Source organism: Salmo salar, chromosome ssa22, assembly GCF_905237065.1.
Source record: "Salmo salar chromosome ssa22, Ssal_v3.1, whole genome shotgun sequence".
NCBI lineage: Eukaryota > Metazoa > Chordata > Actinopteri > Salmoniformes > Salmonidae > Salmo > Salmo salar.
The window spans coordinates 3,593,906-3,608,599 of NC_059463.1; the positions used below are offsets into that span (position 1 = coordinate 3,593,906).

General features: G+C 41.5%; 1 protein-coding gene across 1 annotated transcript; it reads right to left on the reverse strand.

Moving 5' to 3' along the window:
* Positions 1-5,614: 5,614 nt before the first annotated feature.
* Positions 5,615-9,130, reverse strand: gdf5 (growth differentiation factor 5). The gene is made up of 2 exons (XM_014165839.1): positions 8,097-9,130; positions 5,615-6,640 (listed from the first exon to the last, which is right to left on the reverse strand). The coding sequence occupies exons 1-2, from the start codon at positions 8,842-8,844 to the stop codon at positions 5,778-5,780; spliced, it is 1,611 nt and encodes a 536-aa protein (XP_014021314.1). The 5' UTR covers positions 8,845-9,130; the 3' UTR covers positions 5,615-5,777.
* Between the last annotated feature and the right edge of the window lie 5,564 nt (positions 9,131-14,694).

Below are 14,694 nucleotides of genomic sequence, written 5' to 3' on the forward strand. Positions count from 1 at the left end.
AATTCGAGAAAGTCGTATTTCTGGTTGTAATGATGATGAGTTACCATCACTCTGATATCAAAAGTTCTTTCCGGCTGTGTGTAATAACACAAAAAACTTTCTGGGGTAATAATGTAAGAAATAACACACAAAAAAAAGAGTACTGCAAAGTTGCTTAGGAGCCAGAAGCAGAGTTGCCATGTCTGTCAGTGTCATCTTTGCAAGGGTTGGGTTGGAACCGGTTAAGGGTCATATCACCTCCACCTCACCTGACACTCTATACCCACTTCAATTTGCATACCACCCCAATAGATCCACAGATCCTGGGTATGATCCCCGCCCTGTACAACTGGCTCCTGGACTTCCTGACAGGCTGCCCAATGTGGTGAAGGTAGGAAATAACACCTCCACTTTGCTGATCCTCAATACAGGGGCCCCACAAGGGTGCATGCACAGCCCCCTCCTGTACTAACTCTTCACCCATGACTGCGTGGCCATGCACGCCTCCAACTCAATCATCAAGTTTCCAGACGACACAACAGCAGTAGGCCTGATTACCAACAATGACGAGACAGCCTACAAGGAAGAGGTGAGGGTCCTGGCGGAGTGGTGCCAGGAAAATAACCTTTCCCTCAACGTCAACAAAACAAACAAGTTGATTGTGGACTTAGGAGGAGCACGTCCCTATCCACATTGACGGGACCGCAGTGGAGAAGGTGAAATGCTTTTGAGAGCATCCTGTCGGGCTGTATCACCGCACGGTACGGCAACTGCACCGCCCGCAACTGCAGTGCTCTCCAGAGGGTGGTGCGGTCTGCCCAACGCATCACCGGGAGCACACTGCCTTCCCTCCAAGACACCTACAGCACCCCGGATGTCACAGGAAAGCTAAAAAGATCATCAAGGACAACAACCATCCGAGCCACGGCCAGTTCACCCCGCTATCATCCAGAAGGCAAGGTCAGTACAGGTGCATCAAAGCTGGGACTGAGAGACTGAAAAACAGCTTCTATCTCAGGGCCATCAGAGTGTTAAATAGCCATCACTAGCCGGCTACCACCTGGTTACTCAACCCTGCACCTTAGAGGCTACTGCCCTATATACATAGACATGGAACCCCTAGTCACTTTAATAATGAAACACTAGTCACTGAATAATGTTTACATACTGTTTTACTCATTTCATATGTGTACGCTGTATTATACGCTTATAAGAAATACCGCTACGCCCTCAGATGAACCATCAAACAGGCAAAGCCTTAAAATAGGACTAAAAATGAATCCTACTACACTGGGTCTGACGCTCGTTGGATGTGGCAGGGCTTGAATAATATTACGGACTACAAAGGAAAACCACTCCAATTCGCATACTGCCCCAACAGATCCACAGATGATGCAAACTCAATCACACTCCACACTGCCCTTCCCCACCTGGACAAAAGGAACACCTATGTGAGAATGCTGTTCATTGATTACAGCACAGCGTTCAACACCATAGTGCCCACAAAGCTCATCACTATGCTAAGGACCCTGGGACTAAACCCCTCCCTCTGCAACTGGATCTTGGACTTCCTGACAGGTCACCCCCAGGTTGTAAGGGTAGGCAACAACACATCTGCCATGCTGATCCTCAACAGTGGGGCCCCTCAGGGGTGCGTGCTTAGTCCCCTCCTGTACTCCCTGTTCACCCACAACTGCGTGGCCAAGCACGACTCCAAAACCATCATTAATTTTGCTGACGATACAACAGTGGTCGGCCTGATCACCGACAATGATGAGACAGGATATAGGGAGGAGGTCAGAGACCTGGCAGTGTGGTGCCAGGATAACATCCTCTCCCTCAATGTGAGCAAGACAAAGGAGCTGATCTTGGACTATAGGAAAAGGAAGGCCGAACAGGCCCCCATTAACATTAACGGGGCTGTAGTGGAGCGGGTCGAGAGTTTCAAGTTCCTTGGAGTCCACATCACCAACAAACTATCATGGTCCAAACACATCAAGATAGTTGTGAAGAGGGCACGACAACACCTTTTCCACCTCAAAGATTTGGCATGGGTCCCCAGATCCTCGAAATATTATACAGCTGCACCATCAAGAGCATCCTGACCAGTTGTATCACCGCCTGGTATGGCAACTGCTAAGCATCTGACGGTAAGGCGCTACCAGGGTAGTGCGTATGGCCCAGTACATCACTGGGGCCAAATTTCCTGACATCCAGGACCAATATACTAGGCTGTGTCAGAGGAGGCACAAAAAATTGTCAAAGACTCCAGTCACCCAGGTCAAAGACTGTTCTCTCTGCTACCGCACGGCAGGTGGTACCGGCGCACCAAGCAGCTTCTACCCCCTAGCCATAAGACTACTGAACAATTAATCAAAGGGCCACCCGGACTATTTACATTGACCCCTCTCCCCCACCTTGACTAATCTGTACCCACCCACATTGACTCGGTACCGGTACCCACTGTATATAGCCTCGTTATTGTTCTGCAATTTTTTTACTTTAGTTTATTTAGTAAATATTTTCTTATCTCTATTTATTGAACTGCATTGTTGGTTCAGGCCTTGTAAGTTAGCATTTCACGGTAAAGTCTACACCTGATATATTCGGCGCATGTGACAAACAAAATTTGATTTAATTTTGATTTGATGTGAAAAGAGCATGGATTGGGAAAGCTCTCCATCTTATTATCATCTGAAATTGTGGAAGCCATCACCCAAGAATCTGCCACATCAAATAAAAATTGTTGTTTGGATTTTACAGTGACTTTGACATTCCTTGTGTAATGAAAAGCACTATATCAAATAAATATATTATTATTATTTACTATTAATAGATCAATTTAGTTGAAATCTCTTGCCAAGACATCACTGGATACAGTGCCTTCACAAAGTATCCGCACCCCTTGACTTTTTCCACATTTTGTTGTGATACAGCCTGAATGAAAAAAGTATTCAATTGAGATGTTTTGTCACTGGCCGACACACAATAATCCAGAATGTCAAAGTGGAATAAAGTTTTTTTACAAATTAATAAAAAATTAAAAGGTGAAATGTCTTGAGTCAATAAGTATTCAAACCCTTTGTTATGGCAAGCCTAAATAAGTTCAGGAGTAAAATTGTGCTTAACAAGTCACATAATAAGTTGCATGGACACTGTGTGGAATTTTATTGTATAACGTGATTTTTTTAATGACTACATAATTTCTCTACCCCACACATACAACGATCTGTAAGGTCCCTCAGTTGAGCAGTGAATTTCAAACACAGATTCAACCACAAGACCAGAGAGGTTTTCCAGTGCCTCACAAAGAAGGGCATGAATTGGTAGATGGGTAGAAATGTCAAAAGCAGACCTTGGTTATCCCTTTGAGCACGGTGAAGTTATTAATAACACTTTGGATGGTGTATCAATACACCAAGTCACTACAAAGATACAGACCTCCTTCCTACCTCAGTTGCCGGAGAGGAAGGAAACCACTCAGGGATTTCACCATGAGGCCAATGGTGACTTTAAAACTGTTACATATTTTAATGGATGCGACAGGAATAAATTGAGGATGGATCAACAACATTGTAGTTACTCCACAATACCAATCTAATTGACTGAGTGAAAAGAAGGAAGCCTGTACAGAAAACAAATATTCCAATGCATGCATCCTGTTTGCAACAAGGCACTCAAGAAATACTGCAAAAAATGTAGCAAATTCAATTCACTTTTTTTCCTGAATACAAAGTGTTATGTTTGGGGCAAATCCAATACAACACATTACTGAGTGTCACTCTCCACATTTTCAAGCATAGTGGTGGCTGCATCATGTTATGGCTTTGCCTGTAATCATTAAGGACTGGGGAGTTTTTCAGTATAAAAAATAAACGCAATGGATGTAAGCACAGGCAAAATCCTAGGAGAAAACCTGGTTAAGTCTGCTTTGCACCAGACACTGGGAGATGAATTCACCTTTCAGCAGGACAATATCCTAAAACACAAGGCCAAATCTACACTGGAGTTGTTTATCAAGAAGACAGTGAATGTTCCTGAGTGGCCGAGTTACAGTTTTGAGTCAAATCTTCTTCAAAATCTATGGCAAGAACTAAAAATGGCTGCCTAGCAATGATCAACAACCAATTTGATAGAGCTTGAAGAATTTTGAAAAGAATAATGGGCAAACGTTGCACAATCCAGGTGTGGAAAGCTCTTATAGACTTACCCAGAAAGACTAACAGCTGTAATCACTGCCAAAGGGCTTCAACAAAGTATTGGCTCAGGGGTGTGAATACTTACAGTACCAGTCAAAAGTTTGGACACACCTACTCATTGAAGGGTTTTCTTTATGTTTACATTTGAGATTCTTCAAAGTAGCTTTGCCTTGTTGACAGCTTTGCACACTCTTGGCATTATCTCAACCAGCTTCATGAGGTAGTCACCTGGAATGCATGTCAATTAACAGGTGTATCTTGTTAAAAATATATTTGTGGAATTTCTTTCCTTCTTAATGCATTTGAGCCAATCAGTTGTGTTGTAACAAGGTAGGGGTGGTATACAGAAGATAGTCCTATTTGGTAAAAGACCATGTTCATATTATGGCAAGAACAGCTCAAATAAGCAAAGAGAAATGACAGTCCATCATTACTTTAAGACATGAAGGTCAGTCAATGCGGAAACTTTCAAGAACTTTGAACGTTTCTTCAAGTGCAGTCGCAAAAACCATCAAGCGCTATGATGAAACTGGCTCTCAGAAAAGGAAGACCCAGAGTTACCAGCCTCAAAAATTGATGCCCAAATAAAGGCTTCACAGAGTTCAAGTAACAGACACATCTCAACATCAACTGTTCATAGGAGACTGTGTGAATTAGGCCTTCATGGTCGAATTGCTACAAAGAAACCATTACTAAAGGACACCAATAAGAAGAAGACACTTGCTTGGGCCAAGAAACACAACCAATGGACATTAGACTGGTGGAAATCTGTCCTTTGGTCTGGAGTCCAAATTTGAGATTTTTGGTTCCAACTGCCGTGTCTTTGTGAGACGCGATGTGGGTGAATGGATGATCTCCACATGTGTATTTCCCACCATAAAGTATGGAGGATGAGGTGTCATGGTGTGGTGGTGCTTTGCTGGTGGCACTGTCTGTGATTTATTTAGAATACCAGGCATACTTAACCAGCATGGCTACCACAGCATTCTGCAGCGATACGCCATCCCATCTGGTTTGGGCTTATTGGAACTATCATTTGTTTTTCAACAGGACAATGACCCAACGCACCTCGAGGCTGTGTAAGGGCTATTTTACCAAGAAGGGGAGTGATGGAGTGCTGCAGCAGATGACCTGAGGCAGCACTCAACCAAATTGAGATAATTTAGGATGAGTCAGACCACAGAGTGAAGGAAAAGCAGCCAACAAGTGCTCAGCATATGTGGGAACTCCTTCAAGACTGTTTGAAAGCATTCCAGGTGAAGCTGGTTAAGAGAATGCCAAGATGCAAAGTGTGAAAAGCTGTCAATAAGGCAATGGGTGGCTATTTGAAGAATCTCAAATATAAAATATATTCTTACTTGTTTAACACTTTTTTGGTTACTACATGATTCCAGATGTGTTATTTCATAGTTTTGATGTCTTCACTATTATTCTACAATGTAGAAAATAGTACAAATAAGTAAAAACCCTTGAATGACTCGGTGTTCTAAAACTTTTGAGTGTTAAACAATCTGTTTACTCAAAAGATTTAACTCAAACTCTGTAGGATTTCAGGCTGAACTATAAAACCATGACCTCAGATGAGTCTTTCGTCCATTGCTACCTGCAGCCGCAGGACTCCACCACCATGTCCTCATACTGTTTGTAGACCACATTATTGGCCGAGTCAATGTAGAGGATGCTGATTGGGCTGAGGCGAGTGGGCACGCAGCAGGTGGGTGGAGTCGAGTCGGGGTCCATGGAGTTCATGAGCGTCTGGATGATGGCGTGGTTGGTGGGCTCAAGGTGCGAGCGAATAGGGAAGTCACACACCCCGTCGCAGTGATAGGCCTCATATTCTAGTGGGGCGATGATCCAATCATCCCAGCCCATCTCCTTGAAGTTGACGTGCAGCTGCTTCCTGTGGCAACGAGGCTTGGGGTTCTTGGCCAGCTTCTTGCCGCGGGTGGTTGGAGCTCGGCGCATGCGCCGCTGAGTGAACAGGTATTCGTACACAGTCTTGTTGTCGTGGCCCGACCGAGCTTTGATCTCATTGTAGAATAAGTCATTTTTCTTTGTGCGCCCGAACATGAGGAAAAAGGCCTTCTCTTTGGTTTGCCTGCCCAGACGACTGAAGCCCAGTGCCCTGAGGTCCACGGGGCGTCCCCGTTCTAAACCCTCCAGCTCGAAGCAAAGCTGGACGGTGTTCTTGAAATTCTTGAATAGTTTCCAAATGTCAAACACTTCCCATTTGGGCGAATTGTGGTCCTTGATGGTTTGAGTTTGGAGCAGTGTAGCTTTCTGCTTACCTGCTACACAAGTGAAAAGCTTCAGGCAGAAAACTCTGTCAGTGGAAAGTGCTTTGTTTGGATCAGCCAGTCTTTTCCTGAGTATACGCAGCTCGGCACCCAGTAACCCCTCCTTCTCCAGGGAACTGATGTTGAAGTAATACTTCTGTCTTCTCAGCTGGGGGATACGGGCATCTGTAAAAGAAGATAACAGAGTCAATGGCAAGAATAACCATCATATTGACATGTTTCTTTACATGTTAATGTGGCTTCTCAGGTAAGACACGGGTGGTAAGAGTTATGTGTAATATTTTTCTTTGGTGAGGGAAAGCATGGCCATATAAAAATGAAAGGCAGCATTTTCTTCCAGGCACATTATGCGTTTGAAATTACGTTAAAACCAGACATTTGCAGACTACATACCACATTGAACTGTAAACAGACCATTATTATCGACCTGCAGCTGTTTATGAGTGGATCTACCACCATGTCATACGGCCTTCCCTGTGGCTCAGTTGGTAGAGCATGGTGTGTGCAACGCCAGGGTTGTGGGTTCGATTCCCACGGGGTGCCAGTACAAAAAAAATAATTATGTATGAAATGTATGCATTCACTACTATAAGAGCGTCTGCTAAAATGTAAAATATGGCATTTGTTAAGAGTGGACCAGACAAATCCTGAACAACACAAAAATATTGAGAAAGGGTAGAGTGACTTGCACATTTAGGAGCCCAACCAGAGATAAAAAAAAATTGAGGAAGGAAGAGGAGGAGAAAGAGGTCATGGGGAAGAAGTGTCTGCTATTTTACAGATGAAAAAATGTCATATCTGGCAAGGGATCAGTTACAACTTCTTAGTCATACAAAGGGGAAGGTCACCAACCTGTTATACAAATAAAGGGCAAAATTAAAGTACATGAATTGCTTGAAATGTAAACCTTTAGCAGCTAGAGATATAAGTAAACCAAGGTCATTTAAACATTATTTTAAAGAGCAAATAAATTATTATTTGTTTACACTTTAGAGGCTTTAAATAATTGAGGGAATTTTTAATTTTACTAGGCAAGTCAGTTAAGAACAAATTCTTATTTTCAATGACGGTTCAGGAACAGTGTTCAAGGGCAGATTTTTACCTTGTCAGCTCAGGATTTGATCTTGCAACCTTTCGTTTACTAGTCCAACGCTCTAACCACTAGGCTACCTGCCGCCCCAATAATGACTATGCACATGGCTACTGACAGTGTGACAGACCCATAACCAAGAGTTTTAAAAACTATTATGTCAAACACCAAGAAACCTTTTGACTTAAGCTTCAAGTTTGCTTCGACTTTAGCTTGACTTTACCTCTTTAATAAAGAGGTTGGTTTGATGAGCATAGGCCTACCATAAGTCACACACTGTCTCTTGGATATGTTTAATTTATCAACTTAACAAAATGCTACAATTAAAGATAAATAAGCATATTCAGAATTGATTATAATGATTAGATTTTCTTTGGCAAAGGTGAACAGTTACTTTTATTGGACCACTTATCCATAATTTATAAGCCTTATTTTGACTTTGCAAGCAGTAAAGCAGATTTTTGTGTATTATGAGACACCACTGTTATTATTTTTGTATAACTCATTGTTTATATGGCATCAAAAGTTTACCTTGTCCTTTATCCACAAAGCTTGTGATGGTGTTGGCCATGCCAGCCTCGTGCAGCACACTAGTGTTCACCCCTCCTGTGGATAGTGACCAATACAGTGACAACATGTAGTCATGCGGAGTTACCAATAGGAGCTTTGGAGAGTATCTGCCGTTAAGTTTGCCCGTTGCTTTGCCGCTCATTTGGGCCAACCAAGCGATGTGCTTTTGCACATCAACGACATTTTGCTGTCCAGTTCGTGCTGATGTTGCAGCTCTGGGGACAGTGTTTCCTTTGCTCTGTCCAGGCCTGCCTTTGCCTGTTTGCATGCTCAACGCCACGGGAGCAGGCGCAGCTGCTGCTTTAGTAGCATCCCCGCCGAGTACCCAATAGCGCACAGCCTCCTTGGGCCCCAAATTGACAGCTCCACGAGCACGGCTGACCGTTACGCTGTGTTGTGATGACACTGATGTCACAGCTTTCGCTTTGGCTGCCTCGCCCTTTATCAGCGGGGGTCCTGTTCTAATGCGCGTGATCCTCGCAGCACTTAGAGACTTCCAACCCCCTGCGCCGTAGTTTCCTACCGTCGACCTGGCAGTTGAGCCAATTCCCGGGTTGGCTCCTTCACCTGCTCCGCCTGTGTGCTCCTTGCCTCCGCTCTCGGGTGCGCACTCTGCAATGCCGGTATGGCTCAGTGACGCTGGAATAAAGTCCAGGTATAAGAGAGTCCAACACCCCAATAAAAGAGGGACACTTTTCAGTACTTTCATCCTCTGATCTTCCTTTGAATTTTAGCCAGGGAGAAATGCGCACAGGCTTTTCCCGTTTGAAATAAGTAAACATGAACAAGTTTGGAAATGTGAAAATGTGGACTAAAAGTTAGTGTTCTATGGTAAATTACACTATGCAAACCGTTACTCCCAGAGCCGCTATTCAGTACCATAGTGATGCAAATGTCCTGTTGCTGGTCTTGCTTTCCAATATGCAGTAGATGTCCGACAAGGTTAGCATTGAGAGGAGAAAACTTGACTTCGCTTAAACTCCAACTATTCTGCTCGATATCTTGTAAGAGACTTGTTTAAATCCCATTTTTTTTCCAAGAGGGGAGAATGGCGTAATGCTGCCACAGTTTTTTCCCCTCAAAGTTTGAACCCCATCCAATGAAAATATTTCACACACAGAAACCTGCAGGTGCTCTGAAATCTCTACAAACCTGAACTAAGGAATTGGAAAAGGAATTCCAAAGCAAACCAGTTTAATTACTCTCTGATGTCATGCTGTCTAAACTAATTTAAGTGCAATATTTATTCTCAAATCTTCTTTGCTCTTCCCACCACTATGAGTCATACTCTACATAAAAAGTCACTAAAAGACAAAGCTTTGCATTATGTCATTTAAAATGACCGTTTACTCAAGCTCCTAACATCTTTAAACAGAGGGCAGAATAGAAAGGAAAGATGCTTGGGAACTCTTATTAGTTGTGCTAAATAAATTATGCAACACCATTAATCTCACTGTTTCTGTTGATAAACCATTTATAATGGATTTAAAAAAGTTTTAGACCTGTTTACATGACAAAAAGAGGATTTGTAGCTCATTCTTTTATACTACTTATTCCCCCCACAAAATTGTGACTGCTAGCGAAAAGCTCATAGTTTGTATTGTGCATTTTATTTATAGATCACATACAATGGATATCCATTGTTTCCATAGTGTTTCTTTATAGGATATACTGTAGGCTGCATAAAAGCTTCCATATTTCAAATATTTAGGGCCTTATTCAATAAAACGTATTGCTATCCCAGGTGGCGTATAACTAATTCAAAATCCATCTTGGACTGCAAGTGTAACGGAGGTGTTCCTTATAACCATGCTTGTATGATGAGTAACCTTGCCTGAGATATGGATTTGTGTTTTCTCCTTGAGCCAATGCCTTTAGTTTAGTGGGCTAATAAAGTCTTGCTGTACTCAAACAAGCCGGGTTCAAAACTGAGGTGGTCACACAGGAACATTGTGGATTCATGTTTCCAGGGTGAAACCAACATTTTTTTTTTTACATATCACAAGTATAGTAGTTGCCTGGGAGTAAGCCTCTTATTCCAGAAACCCTCCTAACTGGTTTTGATTGAATAGGGGGCTTCGTTTCTCGATACTTTATAATGCCAAGGCAAGCCAACATCTCTGGCTAAGACTGTGCTTTAGAAATAATTACATGCCAAAACCAGGGTTACATTTTGAAAATTGGCAGGCAGATGTGTCTCAAGTGGTTTGAAATAGGAGCTAGTGTTTATGTATGTTTGAGCATTCTTCCTTTACCTGTGGAACTCTCCCAATCTGTATAGGCCGGGTATGTATGAAAATGTATGTGGGGCATTGAATAAAGTGACCATATTGGTCACATGTACATGGTTAGCAGATGTTAATGCGAGTGTAGCGAAATGCTTGTGCTTCTTGTTCCGACCATGCAGTAATATCTAACAAGTAATCTAACAATTTTACAACAACTACCTTTTACACACAAGTGTAAAGGAATGAATAAGAATATGTACATAAAAATATATGGATGAGCGATGTCCGCACAGCATAGGCAAGATGCAGTAGATGGTGTAGAGTAAAGTATATACATATGAGATGAGTAATGTAGAGTATGTAAACATTATATAGTGGCATTGTTTAAAGTTACTAGTGATACGTTTATTACATACAATTTTTAATGATTAAAGTGGCTAGAGATTTGAGTCAGTATGTTGGCAGCAGCCACTCAATGTTAGTGATGGTTGTTTAACAGTCTGATGGCCTTGAGGTAGAAGCTGTTCTTCAGTCTCTCGGTCCCAGCTTTGATGCACCTGTACTGACCTCACCTTCTGGATGATAGCGGGTTGAACAGGCAGTGGCTCGGGTGGTTGTTGTCCTTGATGATCTTTTTGGCCTTCCTGTGACATCGGATGGTGTAGGTGTCCTGGAGGGCAGGTAGTTTGCCCCCAGTGATGCGTTGTGCAGACCTCACTACCCTCTGGAGATTCTTACGGTTGTGGGCGGAGCAGTTGCCGTACCAGGCGGTGATACAGCCCGACAGGATGCTCGCGATTTTGCATCTGTAAAAGTTTGTGAGTGTTTTTGGTTACAAGCCAAATTTCTTCAGCCTCCTGAGGTTGAAGAGGCGCTGTTGCGCCTTCCTCACCACGCTGTCTGTGTGGGTGGACCATTTCAGTTTGTCCGTGATGTGTATGCCGAGGAACTTAAAACTTTCCACCTTCTCCACTACTGTCCCGTCGATGTGGATGGGGGGGGTGCTCCCTCTGCTGTTTCCTGAAGTCCACGATCATTGCACATCAACTTTATGATCCCTTCTATTCAGTACTGCTTTAGTTTTATTTTGTTATAAAATATTACATTTTTAAATGAAAGATTTACCCATTTTGATTATTCAAAAAATATATAACATTCAAAATGGATGAGTGTTTATGAGTCTGCAGTGTTAGTTGTTTCAGAGACCTTTCATAATGGCCAAATCACCATTTTACTCAATCATTGCAGAATTTGTGTATCATTTTGAAAAGACTGGAAATATAATTCTATGAAACAGAATGTGATGATAGTAGTGTGATAATATATTTTAACGTCTTTACTTTTCCATGTGTATAGAGAGCTATGCTGTCCGTATTACCTAATATTGCTTCTATTTTATTCTAAGTGAATTATGGGACATGTCAAAACCATTTATTCTAATTTCAGGATAGCAATTTGTCTCTTATAAACATGGCTAAATACAATCCTAACAATGTCTCAATCCAGGACACAATGGGGGAGAATAGGAAGAGGGCCCAGACTGCATACAAATGGTTTGATGATCGTCTTCCGTCCAAGTATTATTAACAACTCCACAGAGGGCCCCACTTGGACTCCTCAGGTTTTGACTCCAATCCTGGAGCATTGAAGTAACTGTGCCAGAGACAGTATATAAGGAATCCAAGAAGTATCCTGAAGGTTAGCCTGAAGGTTTAAGTTCGGGACACAGAGACATACATATAAACACACTCACAGTGGGATGGAAACCGCAGTGCTTTGCCACCCCTTTAAAAATAAAGGTGTGCACAGCACATTTTGAGTCCAACTGTCATGGATGTATTCTGTTCTCAGGATGTTTGAAAAAGCCCAGAGGAAATCTGTCTCAGCTTGTGGTTTACCTCATACTACACTGGCTTGCAGTAGCAAGAGAACATTGCTTTTGTGTGAATATGCCACTGTGCTTGTGCTAGCCATTGCTATGTGACGGTAATAATAACTTTGATGGGGTAAATGTGTACACTACTGCTATTGAGACAGGATGACTTTCAAAAACCACTGAAAAATCTGTCATAAACGTGGCCCAATAAAATAAAGAGTCAATTTGTTACCAACTAGCTTACATAACTTTGGGTCTGTGCTTTAGACTTGTATGTTACACTGAATAACTTTCCACTTCAAATATTACTCAGCGAAAAACATGATGTTCAAAATGTCAGGACTGTGAAACACTGCAATATTCGGCACTTTGTAAGAATGACCTACTGTACAGGAGTCTACTGTATCCAGGTGACAATGTTTTTCATAATCAATCAATCAATCAATCAATCAATCAATCAAATGTATTTATAAATCCCATTTTACATCAGCCGATGTCACAAAGTGCTGTACAGAAATCCAGCCTAAAACCTCAAACAGCAAGCAATGCAGATGTAGAAGCACAGTGGCTAAGAAAAACATAGCCTAAAGGGCATTAACTCTCTTTTACAAGGTAACAATTAACATATTTACAGTGCTATCTAGTTGAACATAAGCTTAATTGTCTGTGCCCTAACCCCATCTGTATAACATTTGGTTGCAGATTTTATCCTGTGCTTTGTGGTGAGCCCTTAATTGACAAAAAAAGTTCAGCAAAAGCAGTTTAAAACAAATGCACCAGTGCCCCCTTTAGGCTATGTCCTGTCTCATTGTGTAACAAATTGAGAACATGCAATCCAGGAGGAAGGTCTAAAGGATTCAGGTGGACAGAATGTCATGCCAATCACTGGTACTTTGCGTTTATTAGTTGCATAATGTCAGAGAATGTCCATCAAGTATCCTTATTGCCTGGTAATGATAGAATTTCTCTGGAATATTGAAATGGAAATAATGACAACCTCCATATATGGTTCTTAAAACTAGACCTGACCTTCAAGGAGAACAGGATCAACTTTTTCACTAAGTAAATCTGGATTTGGCTGCCTGGAAAATTTCAACTGCAGTCATTTTGCCTGGATTTATTTGGTTATCCTGAGTGAACATATATTACAGCTTCAGGTCCTTCTGGCATTACTCCAATGGCTGACCTGGTCGCACCCAACTCCCTAACACACCCGCTTATAGATAATGAGCGTGGCTTGTTTAAACTCCGTTAACTGTGCAGCCATGCTTTGAGCCTGACGGCGAGAAGAAAGAGACTTCTATACCCGGGCCAATGCCTTTCCACCTGAGCTGCAGGTGTTTGCTTTTCGTGCCTGTGGCTTTGAGTGGTCAGGCTCCATTCATTTTACATTTGGGACGGAAATATTTACCTTTTCCAAAATGTCTAATGCTTGCCAGGAAAAGGTAGTTTGATGAAGTGTTTGATAATTGCAACCTATTGATTTCTACATGAAACTTTGACTTTGTGAAACAGTATTGTGAGTATTATATCAGGGGGTAGGCTAAAATATACTGATAGATAACAAATAGGATGTTATGAGAGTGCATTGAAAGAGAAAATGCTATTTTGCATTGCTATGACATCAACAATGATAATTATAAATTATTCTATTCCTATTTGTGTCCTATTCCAGTATAATGCACATTAGAATCCATGCACTGAATGAAGCAACGCTTACAATATGAAAAATAAATTACATTTTATATCAATTCAAATATGCTTTCTTGGTGCATGGGGAAAATAGTTACTTAGCCCCAGAAATCCAGTTGAGTTCAGTAAACACATGGGACTAGAGAATTCAACTCAACACGCTAAATGTAGATGTTAAAGTACAGTGCCTTCAGAAAGTATTCATACACCCTGAATTCAAACTGGATTAAATATTTTTTTCTCACCCATCTAAACACAATACTCCGTAATGACGAAATGATAAGATGTTTTTAGAAATTTTAGCAAATGTATTGAAAATGAAATACAGAAATATCTTATTTACATAAGTAGTCACACCCCTGAGTCACTATATGTTAGAATCACCTTGGGCAACAATTACAACTGCGTGTCTTTCTGGGTAAGTCTCTAAGTGCTTTGCACACGTGGATTGTATAATATAACATTTTTATAATTAAAAAAAAATGTTTTAATTGTTGATCATTGCTAGACAACAATTTTCAAGTCTTGCCATAGATTTTCAAGCAGATTTAAGTCAAAGCTCCATTTTATTTTTTATCCTGAAAAAGATTCCCAGTCCTTAACAATTACAAGCATACCCATAACCTGATGCAGCCACCACTATGCTTCTAAATATAGAGAGTAGTACTCAGTAATGTGTTGTATTGGATTTGCCCCAGAAATATCACTTCGTATTTAGGACAAAATAATGAATTGCTTTGCCACATTTTTTACAGTATTACTT

What these genes read in the sequence shown, in the direction of transcription:
- gdf5 (XM_014165839.1), bottom strand. Translation starts at nt 8,844, where the DNA reads ATGAAAGTACTGAAAAGTGTCCCTCTTTTATTGGGGTGTTGGACTCTC. An exon ending in CTTTGTGGATAAAGGACAAG is followed by an intron (nt 6,641 to 8,096) that starts GTAAACTTTTGA and finishes CTTCTTTTACAG; the next exon opens with ATGCCCGTATCCCCCAGCTG.